Here is an 18678-nt window from a genome sequence, read left to right on the forward strand (position 1 = left end):
TACACGTTGAGTGACTGCGGCGGAACCTTTTCGAGGAACTTGAGTAGATCACAACTCACGACAAAGATCTTTTTCAGCAGCGTGATCGTTGTTCTCAACGATCGTAAACAGACAATATCTTGAATGAACCTTAACATCTCCCGTGCAGGACTGTCTTTCTCAGTATTAGACCATTCACCACCCACTTCGGCTTACAGTACGCACCTCCAGCTCCTTGTCAAAGCGCCCTGGTCGACGCAGGGCGGGGTCGAGGGCATGGGGCCGGTTTGTGGCCCCCAGGACCAGCAGCTGACCTGAGTGACCCTCCTGAAAAGGAAAGAGAGCAGAGATCGCTTTAAAACACAGATACTGAATTAACTGTCCATCTCCCGCTCCATCCTACCCTCGCCGAGCCCGAGACACTTCCACTGTTTTCTGGCAGAGAAGGATCGGTGCGGCACCAGCAGTAAAAAAGGACGTTGTACCGGACTGTTGTGGTGAAGAGGGAGTTGAGCCAGACGGCAAAGCTCTCCATTGTCATTCCGACCTTAACCTATGGTCATGAGCTTTGCGTGGTGACCAAAAGAATGAGACTGTGGATACAGGCGGCTGATATGAGTTTCTCTAAGGTTAAGCTCAGCCTTAGAGCGACCAGACCAGACCCAGATGAGAGGTAGAAAATGGACGGAGGGATTAAGGCACAGCATATAGAGTAATCTTTATTAATGTTTTTTGTCTTTTCTTATTCTTGCAGCTCATGAAACAGAGTCTGTATCTACTAATTTACTTTGAGAGGCTTTGATATGTGACTTTAAAGCTGCTCCAGGCGACACAATGAACTTTCCGCTTTTAATGGTAACTATTGGAGTTCAGTTGTTTGCCCAATGACACAGCTGCTGCAGCTCACAAGTGTAAAAATAACAGATGAGCGATACAGACCGGTACAACTACGCTGCCAAATCTGCTGTGCTGGCTGAGACGTTCACCAGGAATTATACATATTAAAACAGCCTAGTATTTACTGTAACTTCGTGACCACGCACTTGTGACTCCAACCCCCTGTTCAGCGTTTCTTGTGCTTAAGAAGTTATTATAGTTATTTTTCAAATCCTCTCTGGATTTTCGACCTGGGCCTGATGCTAAACTCCACTGGTTTCCCGCGGTGGTCTGCCTGCAAGATGAGAAATATTTTTTTTCCACCTTTCAGGCAGAACCGAAACACAAATAAATTACAGCGCAAGTAAGAATGCTGTGGAGCAGGAAGTGCTTTCTCCTCATTCCACGAACCAATCAGTGCCGATGACCTTGAATCCTCTAGTCTGGAAAACATACAGGAGCAGGGGGGGGGGCCACGCAGGGAGTTGGTGTATCTGTGTAATATCACCAACCGAAAATGAGGGCTTGCTGCACGGGGACTTTGCTGATAAAGTTATGGCAAATTGGCAGGTCATGGCGAACTTAGGTGATTTCTTTCCCAGGCTCCTATTGGGCGTGTGTGTGTGTGTGTGTGTGTGTGTGTGTGGGGGCGGGGGGGTGATCTTCTTTTTTCTCATCAGGCACTCAAAGAGCGTTCGGCGGATGAACGACACCCCGGAGATACAACCCACGGTGTGTGTGAAGGGCGTCCAGCGCGCAGAGATGGTTTCTGCATGACAGTCTGCGTTTCCAATGAGGACATTTCCTGACAGAGCCTCGTTCTGAAGTCTGTGCGTTGAACAAGCAGCTGTCGGTCAGTGTAACACAGCGATAATCATTCTGATGCGAAAAACACAGTTGGGGAGGAAGACGTATAAACGCAGTTTTCAAGATGTAAGCTGAGGCGGAGACATTTTCCCCGAGCATATCATTTGAAAAATCATTTTCACCAGAGAAGACGCGGGTTTAGATGGAGTAACAGGAACACTTATATAAACATGGAGGAGAGATCCAATTATAGAATAGATAATAATAATAATAATAATAATAATAACTATGATAGTAATAACAATATTATCAGTTAAATTCATCTTTAACTTTCTTTTGTCTCTTTTTGGGGAAATGAATTTGACTCAATTACAAGTGTAGGGAGGTGGAGAGAGAGTCTGTGACCATAACTATACAAAAGTGTACAAAAAGAACAATTACACTTAAAGGTCTCGTACTAGTTAAAGTCTTTGTTAGTTATAAAGCAGGTCTAGCTTCTATATTAATACTGTGAAAGCATCAAAGCGCTCAGTCCACAGAGAAATACATTGATGTAGTGCATGTGCAAAGAAAAGGTTATAGAATAAAAAAAGAGCTGCCATTATTTTAACCTAAGAGTCAGCACTGAATGTATTAGGTAAGGGGTGCGGGACTTACTGAACCGATCCCGTCCATCAGAGTCAGGAGAGAAGCAACGACTCGTTTCTCCACCTCATTCTGCGCTCCCTCTCTCTTTGGGCACAAAGCATCCAGCTCATCAATAAAGATTATCGCAGGTCGCCTATCAAACCAAGAAAAAGGATGTAAGACATGTTAAACACCAACACTCTGAACAGTCTTTATAAAGCGGCCAAAAAGACCAACAAGACGGGAACAACCAAAATCATAAAGGTGATGCTGACGAATTCTCAACTCCACATTTTAAGACTTTAGATGATAAATCCAATTTCACTAGCTCTGTTCTATTAAACGTGCTTGATGTTTGGATTCATTCAGTCAGAGAGGACTGTAAAGTGTGAGTGGTATCAGTATAGTGACGATGATGGTCATTTATGGGCATGGTCAGCTGGATGAACGACAAACTTTACCTCTGAGAAGCTTCAGTAAATATCTGTCTCAGCCTCGATTCCGTTTCACCGTAGAATCTGCAAAAAACATAAAGCAATATAATAATACACACACATATATATATATACATATATATATCTTTAAGTGAATGAACTGACTCTGTTAATTCTGTGCATGTTACTAAGCACTGACATACTGGGGCAGAAAAAGTTTTTGAGCCACACGGTGTGATCGTACTTGCTCATGATCTCTGGGCCGTTGATCACCGTCATGTGAGCTCCGACTTCGTTGGCTATGGCTCGTCCAATCATAGTCTTCCCTGTGCCCGGGGGACCATACAGGAGAACTCCTCGGGGAGGTGGGATCCCTGCATTGAAAACACCTCACGATTAGATCTTTGTTAAATGCAGTGCTAGATTATCTCCTTACATTATGGTTCTGTTTTAATGTCTGATGTGAAATGACATTGAGCTACCTGACCTACCGTAGTTGCGGAACAGCTCTGGGTGTTTCAGAGGAAGCTCAATGGTCTCTCTGATGACATCCAGCTGGCTGCTGAGCCCACCAATCATGCTGTATGTGACCTTTGACCTTTTAGCTTCCGCATCTGGATCCTGCGGCCCTGCTCTCTCTCTGAAACTGACTTTAGTGGAGCAGGAGAGGCAGTAGAAGGTGTCAGTACTCAAAGCACCACCAGGTGGAGCTGTGGGGATTTTCTCTGTCTGCTCTGATTTGAGTGGGCTCTCCAGACTGACAGCATCCTGCTCTGACCCTGCAGGAGGATTCTGGGAGTTGTAGGAGGGACTGCAGGGAGAGGGGAGTGAGGAGAGGGAAAGGAGCTGGATCGGTCGGCGTGGGGTGCTGGCTGCAGGACCAGGCTCTCCGGGCGTGCCTGGTGTCCCGTCAGCACTGCTGTCATCCACTGTGAGCATGCTGAGCTGCAGGGAGAGGTCGGCTGACGTGGAGTCCAGCACAGAGTTCATCACAGAGGACTCCTCAGTGTCAGGACCAAGTCCTGGGGGAGGAGCTGGTCTCTGGAGGGTGACACCATCCTCCCCTCTTATGGTTTCGACTCGGAGACTGCATGAGCGGCCAAAGTAGGTCAGGAACAGGACATTTCCTGGCAGAACGATGTTCCCAACTGGCACGAGAGGAACAAACCACGAGCGTTATTCCAGCAGTAAAGGCAAGACAATAAAACAAAATTTCACAGTATTCTTCTCTTTTTTGCACAGTAGAGTGAGTGTTCAGGCCTAACACATGAAAACTGACTTACCTAATGATCTCAAGAGGAAGTTCTTGAACTCATCTGTCTCTAGAGTGTCGTCTTTTGACCTGAACAAAGGTTATATGTGAGAATAAACTACACACATTTAGCATAATCTCTTTTACAGGAGTGTCCTGGTTCAAATAGCAGCACCACACAGAACATAACACGTAGGTTACAGAAATATAATATGGACTTATGATGACTTATGTAATATCTGTGTCTAATAAATGTACCCCAACATGTGATATAAGACAGATGCACTGTCGATTAAGAGATGTATTAAATGCATGAATAGAATATAAAGAATACTAACTGACTACTGACATTTGACCTGTAGCTGCCACATACAGCCAGCAGGTGGCAGCATTGCCTTGAAATACAAAACAAAAAGTAAGCCAAAGACCTCTGAGCCTGTCTGTGTCTTAAGGTTTTTCATAAGGGATATAAAATTATTTTTTAATGCCCACTAGTTTCTTGTTATAACAACATATCAACTTGACTTATACCATATTATTACAAGAAAAATTACCTTTAACAAAATACGCTGGTTTTGTGAAGTTACAAAAAGGTTTTGTGATATAAGAAGATAAAGTGATATGTTGTTGCAACCAGAAAAGTTTCTTGTAAAGATTGAATAATTTGGTATCTAGGAATAACAAGAAGATAAGTAAAACATGATTCAAACTGTAAAAAAAAATAACGTAATGTTATCTATTATGTAAAATATGGAGCGCGAGAACCTGATGATCCTTACCTGTTGCATAAAACCACCTCGTCAGCCTGAAGCACAGGACCCGTTATCGGTTGCAGCGTCACCTCGTCCCCCAACTTCACTCTCAGGTTTGTCTGGACATGTTTCTGAAGACCAACTTTTCCACCTGGAAAGGGGGCGACGGGCCATCCCAAACACACCTGTAAGACAGGTGATAAATGATTATCAAAAAGCTTCAGAGCTGAAACTTATTTACAGGCGGCTAAAGGTCAGGAAGGTGACATCCTGAGAAGAGAAACCACCCATGAACTAAAGATTTATAACACAAAACAAAACATTACTCATTTAACGTTAGTCACTGCAGCTTTAAAATAACAATACAACTGTTAATAAAATGTGAGACATCCAGAGAGGGGAGATGAAGAGAGGAGAGGGGGGAGGGCACCTCTTGTTCTCCTGTGGGACTCGTCAGTAGGACCGGTCTCCCGATGCACACACTGGCTGACTTCATTGAATTGAGGCTCAGTTGGGCTAAAGTTGATCTGCAGGTTTTGGGTGTTTTGTCATCAGCTGTGAATAAAATCAACAAAATAATTTAATTCCTTCACAGAAGTAAAGGAGGTAAAATAAAAATAAAAAAATGACTCCAGTAAGTCCCACATTCAGGCTAAGCAACCAATCAGTCATATGAACACTGAAACAGGATTTTTTGTTTTCATACTGGCCGTCAGGAGGTCGCTTCCTAATGTGCTTTCAATGTAAGAGATGGGGGCAAAATCCAGTTCATCCACATTTTAATGTTCAGATGAAGCTAATTCAATACTTCAGCGGTCTGAATTAGCCAAATCAAGCAGATACCTTCCAATTCCAAGTATTTTGAGGTACTTTATTTATTTTATTTATGTATTCATTTACTTTATTTGAGTTAGAGATACGAGTTGTAGTTAAAATACAACAAATTGTTGAATATTAAACCTGTGGTTACCAAACCTTCTGAGTTTTATCAGCTTATATACAAATCTGTGTCCAGTAAAGGCCCCTTGTCACATTTTATTTATCTATGAGTAGTCAGCAGTTGCACCAAAGAGACATTTCCCCTCTAAACGTATCAGATAGTTTCATTTAAATAAGTATTTGACGCCCTGAGAGGTAAAATTAATCAATAATTCAATGATTAGAGAAAAAAGTCCAACAACTGAAAAGAGATTTGTGCACCTGGACTTTGTGTTTTCCTCCTGCTTCTCCTATTAAATCAACTCACAATCTTTTTTAATCTGTTGACCCTTTTTCGAAACCTAGGTTGGGAACCACTGGAATAGCAGTGGTATCAGATTAGCATACATATCTAAAGTATCCGTACTGCAGTAAAAGATGACATCATTATTATTATTTTCACAGTGATGTATCTGTGTGGTGTAAGCAGCATTTTACTGTTGCAGCTGCTCGAAGCAGAGCTGGAGTATTTCTGCATGGTGGTATTGGTTCTTTTACTAAATAAAGAATCACTAAAAGGACTGTCACTCTGGAAGATATCATTTTTATTTGTCTGTCACACTGTGTGGGTGAACATCCTCAAAAGCTGAAAGCCACTTTTAGCCTCAGTGTTTCATGTTCAGTCCAATCTGCTGGAGTCCAAGAGATAAAACAGCAGCAGAGCATCCAACAGAATCACAAGGACAGAGCTTCCGTATACAAGCACATCTATGTGATACAGCTGATTGGTGCGTCAGTCTTACCTTTCTCTATGAAATCAGTAACAGTGAATGAGTTGCTGTTTGAACTTTTGCTGTTCCCTCCGTCGTGTCCAGATGTTTGCAGGCTGGAGGAGTCATTTGAGCCCTCCTTCAGTACTACCGAGCCATCTCCTTCACTCGCTTTTTTCGATTTGCTTTTATTTTTCTTTGAAGACATTTTAAATGTGAAAATATTCTCCACGTGAAACTGCAAACATGTGTAAACACGGAGCAACTTCCTGGTTGTTTGTTTGGTCCCGCCCCCTTTACCGTAAACCCCGGAATCTCTGTCTGAAAATTACTTCAGGTGACTATTCTGTATCGATTCCATTTTCCTATTGTAGTTTGTCTAAGAGATTCGATTTCTAACAATTAAGAAAATGTGTTTGCATCGAAAACTAAACTAAAATGGCCTCGAGAAAAAAAGCAAAACCCCATTGAAAAAATCATCTAATTTTAGGTTTTCTTTGTTACAGGCTCGTAGAAAGACACAATTTAATAAGATTAAAGTTACGGAAAACATCATTAATACACAGTCTTAAATTCGGCATATAGCTAATATGCCACGCATCGCTTTTTTCATGGTTTTCAACGGCTTATTTGGATTACTTGTTAGCTTTTCTTCGCGCCAGATGACATATTGAAGAAAACCCGCCAAAGCCACAGCCAACAGTGTTAAATCTATTGTACACGTTATTTGTACCTGGTTAAAAGGGTTAATTTGTAAATTTGTCGGCCGAATTTAACATCAGACCTCGGTGAGTCTTTTAGGACTAACGTTAGCCTGGTATGTTACCGAGGTAGTAATGATTAGTTAAAATTGTCAGATGTGCGAATGGAGTTCGTCACATCCGCTTGTCTGTCCCTGCTGCTTGTGGCTAGCTAGTCCTCCATGAGCTATGTTACCAGGTCATTACGGTATTTATGCAACTTCCAGGGCGGACTTTTACGTAACCGTTCTACGCTGTACGCATATGCCGGTTGGAAACTGAACAAACTCAACCTTTGAAACGGTTTTTTTAAATTATCTTCTTTTTTTTTAACATGGCTGCCAGTGGCTTTGTTTACAAACTTATACCGCTGGTGAGAGGAAGGCTCCGCGGCAGGACGTCTTGTCCCGCACGCATACCTGTCCGTGCGTTTTCGTGCACAGCAAGTCGTTCCCAGTTACACAGCGTGGAGGGGACCGGCGGTCCTCTGGCTGGGAAGGTGGATCGATTCGGTGGAGTCACAGTGAACCTGGCTGACATCGGTTTACCGGCTGACATCAGCGAATGTTTATTTAGCACATTACTGCAAGGTTTGTTGTATTAAAGTCTGCTGTGTGTGTGTGTCTGTGTGTGTGTGTGCACACGTCCTACCTCAGTCACTGACCACAAAGCAGGACAGTGATTCATGATGTGTGTATATAAGACTCATAGAATAAATATGGGAGTATGGCATGCATTGTTTTAGATCCCATTTAATTTGGGGTCTGTGGTAATTAAATGAGTGGTAGGTTAAATATCTAAAACTGCTTTCCATATCTAAAGCAGGTTTCAGGGTCTTGTTTTGTTTGTAAGTTAATGTTTAGTTGCTAATGGTCTTAATATTTGCAGCAACTAAGTAACCTATGGATGCATGAAGAAGCCGTCAGCTAAAATGACATTTGAAACATTTGTCATCATCAATTAACTACTTGTTTTTAAAAACAAACCTAATTATTTGACTTATGGTGGTTGTTTTCAGAAACCGTCTTCTCCATTTAGTCCACACACCAACTCTCTAGGAGAAATTCAGCACTCAGTATCTTGCCCAAAATCAAAATGACAACATTTAATGAACAATTAAAGCGCTTGTGATTTTTTTTTTTTTCTACCTTAATTCTTCCAATTTCTCCAGGATTCACAGTATCAACCTTCTGTTTGGAAAATCTGCTTCTCTCACATCGAGGCTACTTCCTCCAAACTGTGCCTGCTGTTTGTCATTCTCTCTTATTATTTTAAATCTCCTATCTCTTGTCCAATCCAGATAAGCGGAAATGTGCTTTTAAAAGTATCTGTCGCTTTTCATAATGTCATATCCTCCACATATTTCTTGTCTGTTTCTGCAGTTTGCTGTTAAACAAAATCAACTGCATCATGAAAAACACAATTTTTGAACATCTGACTTGTGCACTCCACAGAGTCTTTGGTGCAGTGGAAAGCTGAGGGGAAGGTGGCCGTGTGGCTTCGAGTACCCATCTCACTGAGTCGATGTGCTGCCGCAGCTTCTACTCACGGCTTCACCTTCCACCACGCCACACACGACCACGCCGTCCTGTCGCTCTGGCTGGGGGAAGGGGAAAGCAGACTGCCGGGGTTTGCAACTCACCAAGTTGGAGTGGCAGGTACAGATATTACAGCCTCAAAGTTCAGCCTTGACTTTGGAAATAGTTTGACAAAATAATCTTAGCTTAATACCTTTCAACCACATCACACACATCGTCTTTATCAGCAGATAGAGTTTGTGAAGTTGTCACAGAGCTGATGAAGACTGCGAAATACAGTTAAAAGCTCCAGAGAAAAGCTAGTAAATGAACCTTCAGTTAAGATTATTTTGTCAAACGAACAAGTGAGGATGGTGTTATATGTGCTTCACATAAACTTAACTGATATTATTATATATTACTGATATTATTTCAATTCAAACTTTGTCGTATTACGCAACAACCATTTTGACGTTTACTGGCTTTGTCAGCACTCATGTTATAACTGTTGATTACTGCTTATTATCTGTGTCCTCCATATTAAAAAAAAAGATACAGTATAAACCACGAATCTTCCATAATATTTTAAACTTCAGTGGCACTCAGTAGAAGAAATATCTCCACCAAGGTCAAACAATCCTACAAATGTCTGTCAGGCCCCGATTATTATCTGGATCTGCAGCAAATTGGACAAAGTCATAGATCTCAACATCATAAATGTGTCTGATTATTTACAACAAGATACAAACATTATTTCCTGAGAAATTCACAAAAGCGTCTCGCAATGATTAGGGAGGTGATAAGAAAATATAATGGGTTCTTCCCTGGCCCACGCCCCCTGACAAACAAACAAGCTAACCAACATACAAACAAACACAGGTGAAAATATAACCTCCATGGCAGAGGGAAGAATCTGTGCCTATGAAGGAAATATCACTGTCTGAGAAAACACAGTACAATTTCATCAAAATCAAAAATATGATGTACAATAAAATTAAACGGAACATTTAACAGTCAGTCATCAAAAACAATAGAGCTGAAACAATTAGTAGATTAATCTGTTGTTCAATAGACAATGAGGACAATTTTTTGGCAACTATTTTGAAAATTTATCAGTTAGTCATTAGCTATAAACTGGTGTCAGTGTCTCCAACGTGAGGATTTGCTGTTTTGTTCTGCTTTATATTATTGTAAACTGGGGTTTGGACTGAAGACATCATTGTGGGCTCTGGGAATTTAGAAAATAATCGTCACATGAATCAATAATTAAAATAACGGTTCACTGCAGACCTGAAAAACCTCTCAGGTCACTGTCACATGAATATACAGTAACATCTATAAGTATCTACAGCATATACTGTACTTTGCTGTCTTATTTAATAATGTTGAGTGTCAGATCATATTACCTGAGGTCATGAGTCTAATGTATATGCTCACTGATTCTGGCTGCTGACTGGAGGCATTTATCCAGCCCACCCTTCACTGTGGAGCCCTCAGGCTGCGACCGGCAGAGTCCCATCTGGTCTGACTTTACCCTCCGATTGATCGAGCTGACCGCAAGCTCCCAAGACCCACAAACACAAACTCGCTACTGATATAGAAGCAAAGTTAACTTCATCCCGGCAGGGGAATGAAAGCTGGCATCAGACTGCACCAGAGAGGGACTGACTGCAGTTACACATGTTTTTTTAATGTTTGGAGCTGCATCACTACTGAGACTGATGTACATGTAACAGAAGCTTTAGGGGTTTAAAAGACACAGAGGTGTGATTTGTTTTTTTTTGTTTTTTTAAAGACAAACTCCATTCCTTTACCTCTTTTTGATAAAAATAAAAGTAAAACCATATTAAACTTTGACCTGCATTAATTCAGTACAAAAAAACACCACAGGTTTGTTTTTCTGTAAGAGGTTGTTTGTCCGTTGGGCTGTAACGTTCTGGCCCATTTCACTTGCGTAAATGGAAATTCACTCATCAGGATTGTGAATCTGGAGTGAGAGGCAACAAAAGGAGGAGCTGCTGCTGCTGCTGCTGCTGCTGCTGCTGCTGCTGCTACTGCTGCTTCCCTCCTGTGCTATGTTCCCGACTGTCCAGCAGAGGGCAGAATGCTGTTTATACCTTTACCAAAGAGTGGATGCACTTGAAGCATGTCAGAACATGTCCAGAGCATCCTTCAGGGAGGAATGGGGACCAGAATTTCCCTCTTTGTTGCCAGAGTTATGTCCCCCCTCAACGGGGGAAACAATGATGAAACCAAGATGAAGAATCTGAAATACGCAGCTGTTTAGATACTTGTTTTTCTTTGTGTGCTTGCTGTCTGTGGTTCTTCATCATTTTGACAAAGATGGGAACATCACCCACAGTCAGGCCTAAAAGGTGCAACTTTGCATTGATTGTAAAGCATTCGTCCTGTAAATTGGCTTTGAAATATACGAGATCCTAGATATAGTTTCAACTTTCACTACAGCACAGTTAGTAGTTTAATTTATTTTGCTCAATTTAAAATACAAAGAAAATGACAAAGGAAAACAAATAGCGTACAGTGCAGGACGATGGCAAAAAGCCCAATGGGCCTATTTAAAGCCTCCACAGAAGTAAGTAGAAATATCATAAAATCATAAAAATACAAAATAACGTGGCTACATAAAAATAATGAGAAACTAACATTCAAAATATATATGATAAAATAAACAGCAATAATATATATGTATAATGATATCAAAATAATAGCAGAAAATGTGAGTATGTGATGCGTGTGCAATAAGAGGAAAACAAATAAGACATTAATACACGGACAGTAATATATCCGGTTTTAAAACAGCAGTTAAACGGTCTGAGTTTAATCACTTATTGTTATAGTTTTGGTTCAAAACACCAATAACTGAACTTGCTATGATATTCAATAACATCATTGTAGAGCATTATGAGCTCATGAGGCTTTTAAAGTGTCTAATCTGAACCCAAACATCAGAAGCATTTATGTGGAGGTCAAAATGATCTTGTGTCGGTGCATCACCACTAATTGGTCAAATGCCAGAGTTTTCTTTTCATTCACAGTAGGTAAGAAGTATCTGAGAATACAGCATGAGGGGGGGTGGCAGTAATATAAGTAACAAGGTAATGTGGTGGTCACAAAGACTGTTCTTCATCCATTATTTTTTATCATTAGTCCCATTAATTTATACATGTTTTCTTTTTAAACAGGGTATTTTGCAGCAGGTCAGACTGGCTGAGTAATATCAAATTAAATGTCCCGTGTCCACCCAACCACAGGCTGAATAAGCTGCACTTCACAGAGCCATGACAAGAAATAAAGTAAAGGAAATACATTTTGGCTGATACACACACCCATCAGCATCATTATTGTGAATCACAGGAGTGTGTATTAGCTCAATGCATCACATAGTGACTCATGAAACCTCTAATAATTGTGCTTTGGACGGTGTTCAGTCTTCTCAGTTCCGTCTCCCCACCTTACAGTACATGTGTGTGTCAAAACGAATTCAGCAGCTTAATCTTGTGCATTAACAGCGATCAATGATTTTTCCTGGCAAACTAAGAAGTAAAATCAGTGTCCTGGACCTCACGATACTGGTCAATTTAATACTTTAATAGCTTTTCTTGTGGCCAAGAAGTCGACTGTCACCTCAAGCAATTAAAAGGTTTTATTTATTATTCCTCTCTTTGTTGTTTCTTTGATTGTTCCTGAGCTTTTTGTCTTATAATTCCTAACCCCCCCCCCACACCCCCTGCTCCTGTTGAGCATTTTGTTTCCTGGACTTAAAGCTACATAATGATAGCCTCCCTTAGCAGCAACCAGGCCTCCTCCGATGAAGCGCCATATGGCACGGGGATCGGGGATGACATCAATTTCCACTTGGAAGTCCAAGTCAGGCCTTTAAGACGACCCATCCCTCTTTACACATCTGTGACATTCATTTAAGGAGGCCCGTCTCGCTCGGTCAGACGGAGCCACCGGAAAAGAAAGTGGCCCGTTTTCCCTCCTCTTCATCCTCCTGCTGAGCTGTCAACAGCAGCACATAGCTGCCTCTCTTAGTCACTACCTGCTGAAAAGAAAAACCGCTCAAACAGGAGAGAAAAATGTTAAATGGTGGAGTGGGATGTCGACATCATTCACAAGCACAGCTGAGTCACTCGGACTCTGTTTAGACTCAAGAAAGTAAAGAATTTTGTCTTTACCCATATCCTTTTTTATTTTAACCCCCTATTTTGAGACGTTGACGCACTTTGCTTTGGTAACTCAGTTGATGCATCACAATGGTCCATTTCAGGAACCAGTCCACACTAGTCCACACAAGTTTGTCTATATTTATTCTATATTTAGTGCTGACGTTAAAGCGCCTATAATCAACATTTTTTTACTATCCATGGATCACATGGCTACTTGTGGATGAAAGGTGTTTCTCAAACCCACAGAGAATTATCACACAAACCTGCAGCCTCTGTCAGATCTAAGGAGTTTTAATAGTCCGGCCAACAACTTTACTGTTCTGGTTCTCCCTCGTCCATCTTCACCAGCGTCGTTTCACTTTCACTTTCAGTGGAAAAAGTTCTGATGAAGCGACCGGAAGCCATCTTTTTCAGCACCAACCAGCAGGCGGTCAAAGTTAGCGTTTAGCAAGTGAACATATGCGGAGCCGTTAGCAGCTAAAGAGCCAAAAAATTTTTCCTCTTGAGTTGATGGTGAACAAAACAGAACCTGAAGGAGAGTGAATATTGGACTTGCATTCATTGGGTGGTTGAGCACGACTCCAGATGAACACCGATGAACTCTGTGCATGCACGATGTGTAAATAGGCAGATTTGCCATATCGGCTTTTTAAAGTGATGCCAGTTGTTGTGTTTCCAGCTTGTTTTTGCTGCCCCCAAGTGGCCAGAAAAATCAGGTGTCACCGGTTTAAGGTGAAGTCCTCAGAATGCCTCAAACAAAGTGCCCGTCAGATCGTCAAACAGCAGAACTGGAAACCTTCTGAAACAGACAATCCAACACCAAGGTGTGCAGAGGTGTGCTCGACCTCTGTTTCTTCTCCTATTGCCTAAACTATTAACAGCTTCAGGGAGAGACTGTCTGACAGTGGGCACCGATATTCCCATTAGCATATCATCCCCCATCCTTGACTCGCTCCTTTCTTTATGACAGCAGAAACAAGTTTGTATGAAACACACTGAGGTCTGAAGTCCCCAGAGGCCACTAAAGCTGTAATGAACTCCAGGCACTTCGGATAAATCTGAAGTGGCACTTTATTGCAGTTTTATTTTTGGTATTTTTGGCCGTCACTCTCGTGTAAAGCCACTTTTAACAGTTCAAGAGGTGGAATAAAGTGAAAATTCCCATCTTCTTAGTTGTCAGGTTTGTCTGCAGACTTGAGTCATCTTCAACATCAGTGACAAAATATAAAACGGAGCAGGCAGCTGTTGTGTTGTGTTGTGTTGTGTTGTGTTGTCTGAGGCCCGGCAGAGACTCAAGTCCAGGCTTTTTCCTTGACACTGTGCAAGTTTTATGTCGTGTCCAACGTAATGATTAACTCTGAGCTACGCTGCCAATAGGTCTCCATTGAAATTGTTCTCACAGTAACTCCTTCAGTGCAGAATGTGGATCAGATTACTGTGTATACTGGGGGAAAGTGCTTGCATAATATTTAAAGTGACTGACTTTTCTTTTCTTTTTTTCCTTGCTCTAGGTGCAGTCGTTGACGAGTCCAATGGAAAAGTTCTTGTTGTCCAAGACCGAAACAAGGTATATGTGTCACACACTGTCATACCGTTACATTCATTAAAGATAATGGACTATTTATACCTTATATAACATATTATTTCAATATCTATCATGGCAATTACAAGACATTCATCTTTTCTTTACTTCATCCATGCATTGTGTTGGCTGTAACAATGCTTGACCTCAGAGAACCGTACGAAATTTCATAATAGGATGAATGAAAATTCAATAAGGAATTCAGCATTAGAAAAATTACTATATAATACTAGCTGGAGTTAATAAGGGAGAGCAACGTGTTTCTAAAAAATGTAAATACTGACATATTTTGGCAGGTAAAATTATATTTCTGGCAGGTATCCACCATCTCCTGTTGGGTGAACCATAGAGCTGCTCCCTCCATCCTCAAAATGAACCGTCAGTCATGATGCTGCCGCTGCTGCTAAAAATGTCAAATTAGTTTTGTTTGTTTAGGGAGTTGTATGTTGCCTCTGTTGTTCCAAACGTGGGTAGAAATCCTCTCAGCCCTTCAGCTCCCTCTCACATTTAGCCTAGCCCCACACAACATTAGCTGACCTCAAGCAAACACGGTGTTTACACGAGCTGAATGCACTCAAACAACTTTGTGAGTGTCTGTTTCTGTGGACCCTCACAGAGCCTCGCTGTAGTGCTCGAGTTGTTATTAGGTTCACTTACAACAGGCCTCTTTTAGAAACCTTTCCACTCGGATTTGTTTGTATCCTCAGTTGGCCAAAATGAGATTGCGACCAATTTGCAAAAAGTGATTGCACAATGGGGCAGCAATTTGGGAAGTAATTATGTTTTTAGAAATACCACCTAACTCAACTTGATATAAATGAGGCAGTGAGTAAAAGCCCTTTCACATCCGATGCTTCAGTATTATTTTAGACAATGTTCCCATTTACACAACACCACCACCACAGCACTGCAGAAGTTGCCAACAAAATAGTCGAACTGGCCGAACTGGATTATCGGCTCTAAACAACAACATTGTGAAAGACTGTATAAAAAGTTTAACGTTTAATCTGCCCCATAGTAAACTGAATATCTGTTAATTGAACAAAACAGTTACTTTACAGATTTTTATAAATTAAACAATCACCAAAACATGCTTAAGCTTAATAGATAATGAAAACAGTCAAGTACCAAAGAGTCTGTTTCCTAATTTTTTTTTTTAACACGTGCCATCATTCATTGTCAAAGAACCATTAAGAGGTGAAAGGCTGAAACTTCCAGAGGAGAAAAACATTTCACAGTTCAAATATCTGCTGAAAAGAGAAGAAATCATCTCTGCCTCAATAACAACAGAAACTATTACAGTCCTGTTTGGACATTTCAAAACTTTCACAAACAAAAACTAAAACTAAAACTATCTGCAGATACTGTTAAATGTTCCACTCTTTAAAAGTAGTATTTACCCCCGAAAAACATATTCATAATAGAGTTAAATGATTGAAATATTGTACAATTTAAGTCCTTCTGTGGCTTCAAATTAGTTGGTTTCATAGTTTTCACTCTCATTTTTTCTCTTAGCAGGTCCAGTGGAAATAGACTGAGTAGCGACACATGGTTACTGTACAATGTGGATCATAAGGCAAATGTAGTTCACAGTATAATTGACAGAATTGAAGTGGACCTCTTTGCTGGACTTTCATTTTAAACAACATGTAACACGTGTCCCACTTAGGAATCTGGAGAGCGTATAATGTATGTCGATGGCTTTTGTCCAGAAGCAGAGGGAAGCAGTTAGAGGTCTGGGAGTGTGGAGAGTGTTTTATCTCTTGCTATCCTCCTCCTCCTCCTCCTCCTCCTCCTCCTCCTCCCCATCGAGCTGTTTACTGGAAATGGGCTTTATAACAGCCTGGCCCTTGGCAGTCGAGCGTCTCTGGCAGACCAAGCCAGTTCAGAGCTCACGAAGGGTTACGAACTTCCTGAAAGGAAACCAGGACATTATCGCTCTCAAATCAGTACAAAAGACAGCTAAACAGATCCCTGGTGGCCTGAAGGTAATTTCATCCATCGAAGAGATGAATGATGTCATGGGCGAGTGTTTAATTTAATCATTGTCTGATGACATTTACGCACCATTTCCCGGTAGATTTGGTGTGAACAGTTTGCGTATGGCAGGCATGCTTCCACCGAGTCTCGAGGATTATTATTTTCACATTCAGCTCTTAAAGTTCCTGTGGGAATGAGAGCTTTTACTCTGAAAAACCACACCGATCAGACTGATTAGAGTTACACAAAATCTCTTTATTTCTTCCTTTCTACCAGCACATTTTAGATACAGCTTCGAAAAATATAGCATTCTGTCGACAATACATGAAAATAAATGCTGTAGTGCATTTGTGTTTCCCCCACAAAGAGAGGATTTGCTAAAATTAGGAAAATCTTAGATGAAATAGCATTTCTGAAAACGGAGCGTATAGCATACAAAATTCGTTTAGTAACTACAAAAATATATATACACAACACTGACTTCATAATTTAACCAGCAGCATACTGTTATTAAATATCAAGGATAAGTGGTGAAACAGTTTTTGGAAGACACACACTTCACCGCATCAAAAGTCTCCAGAGTGAGGCACTAAATATAAAACATAAAATGAAAGGATGCTCAGATCAGAGCATTGAACATCTCCGTGTGTATAATTATTAGTTCAGATACGTAAGACAGTCCCTTTGTACACATGATCTACTGACTACTGAAACACTACGCCAATACTTTAAGATATCACCACTGCTTTAAAGAAACGAGTGACCTGTTCATGTTGATATTACTCGAAGAAACATTTACAGCAGTGCCATCTATCACTACACTGATGTTAATGTTGAACTTTGCTCTTGAATCTCAGACAAAGAATGCCTGGAAGTTCCCCGGTGGTCTGTCTGATCCAGGAGAAAATATCGGTGAGTGTCACGCTCAACAGAGCAACAAACTAATACAGTACGTCTATAGCTAAATCCTTTCAGTTTTGATATTATGATTAAAGATTGATACATTTACATTCATTTGAACTTTACAAAATAAGGCACATGATATATATGCAAAGAGTTTCTCCCTATTCACCTTCTTTAACATTTTAAAAGCAGCTTTAATATTATATACGTGACCCCACCCAAAAAGCAGCGTCAAATGTTCATCTTTACAAAAAATATATGTATTTTCTCTTCCCCCGACATCTAAACATCAGTCTGCAACGTGATTCTGACAAGGGAACATGAATATATTCCTTCCTGTCAGGATCTTTTGAATGCCTCCATATATACTGTGTACATGTATATAGATATACACACATTTGAATCAATCTTTCTCAGGTGTCACCGCCGTACGTGAAGTCTTCGAGGAAACCGGCGTTCGCTCCGAGTTCAGATCTCTGCTCAGCATCCGGCAGCAGCACAACCACCCCGGCGCCTTCGGCATGTCGGACATGTACATCATCTGCCGACTCAGCCCGCTCACCTACGACATCAACTTCTGCACCCAGGAATGCCTGCGCTGCGAGTGGCTGGACCTCGCCGAGCTGGCCAAGACAAACGACACCACGCCCATAACCTCTCGCGTAGCCAGGCTTCTGCTTCACGGCCTAGAGCGAGGCTTCGGCGAGATCGACCTCAGCATGGAGGAGCTTCCTGCTGTCTACTCGGGGATGTTCTACCAGCTGTACCACAGACAGCTTCCCCCAACATCAAAGTCCTAGTGCGCCATCATCAAACTGATGGGGTTCTAGCGAATCATTGCTAGCTATGTTGACACATGGTTGTCAGCGTTACTCATATTTAAAGTGTATTTATGACTGGAGTTAATGTTTGCCATGTGTTTCACACACTAACTGTTACTATTGAAGAAATATGGTGCAATAGTCTGAACTGAAGCACACTCACTTTGTGTTTTTTAAAGGAACTGTGGTACCTGCAGGACTGCACAGTCTTATACGGTTTATTTAACAGTTGCTGGCGGCCATGTTGGAAGTAAACTGCTGCTAGGCAACAGTGGCTGTGAGCAGCTGATTTTATTCTTAAAGGCACAGTTCTGAAATCTGCTGTGTTTTTGACTGGGAACAAATAATTTCACAATCGATGCCGAGTTTTGCTAATTTTAGCTTGTTGACGAGATTAATTAATGCTGCCTTGCTAAAGTTGCCAACTGGCTAGTTAAAAAAAAGAAAGTACAAAGCATCTTTTTTTTTTTTCCAAGGAACCTGCCTTTTAATAGTTATCATCATGCTTCTGTGCAATGCACCGACAGCAT

At 41.2% G+C, this 18678-nt stretch overlaps 2 protein-coding genes across 2 annotated transcripts in view; one reads left to right on the top strand and one right to left on the bottom strand.

The window, feature by feature from the left end:
* Window positions 1-6955, bottom strand: part of spata5 (spermatogenesis associated 5) — a 110112-nt gene extending 103157 nt beyond the window's left edge. Inside the window, exons 1-9 of the mRNA XM_022759867.1 lie at window positions 6449-6955; window positions 5158-5282; window positions 4755-4912; window positions 4007-4065; window positions 3215-3871; window positions 2968-3097; window positions 2751-2807; window positions 2320-2443; window positions 205-306 (exon numbers count right to left, since the gene is read on the bottom strand). Coding sequence (XP_022615588.1) covers window positions 205-306; window positions 2320-2443; window positions 2751-2807; window positions 2968-3097; window positions 3215-3871; window positions 4007-4065; window positions 4755-4912; window positions 5158-5282; window positions 6449-6623 — 1587 coding nt within the window. The 5' untranslated portion in view covers window positions 6624-6955. The remainder of the gene's footprint in view (window positions 1-204; window positions 307-2319; window positions 2444-2750; window positions 2808-2967; window positions 3098-3214; window positions 3872-4006; window positions 4066-4754; window positions 4913-5157; window positions 5283-6448) is intronic.
* On the top strand, window positions 6951-18591 carry nudt6 (nudix hydrolase 6). The gene is made up of 5 exons (XM_022759870.1): window positions 6951-7745; window positions 8610-8813; window positions 14374-14429; window positions 17282-17336; window positions 17745-18591. Exons 1-5 carry the CDS (start codon window positions 7490-7492, stop codon window positions 18125-18127), a joined length of 954 nt encoding a protein of 317 aa, XP_022615591.1. The 5' UTR covers window positions 6951-7489; the 3' UTR covers window positions 18128-18591.
* Window positions 18592-18678: the final 87 nt, after the last annotated feature.

This window comes from Seriola dumerili, unplaced genomic scaffold (assembly GCF_002260705.1).
Source record: "Seriola dumerili isolate Sdu_G_001 unplaced genomic scaffold, Sdu_1.0 BDQW01000331.1, whole genome shotgun sequence".
NCBI classification, from domain to species: Eukaryota; Metazoa; Chordata; class Actinopteri; order Carangiformes; family Carangidae; genus Seriola; species Seriola dumerili.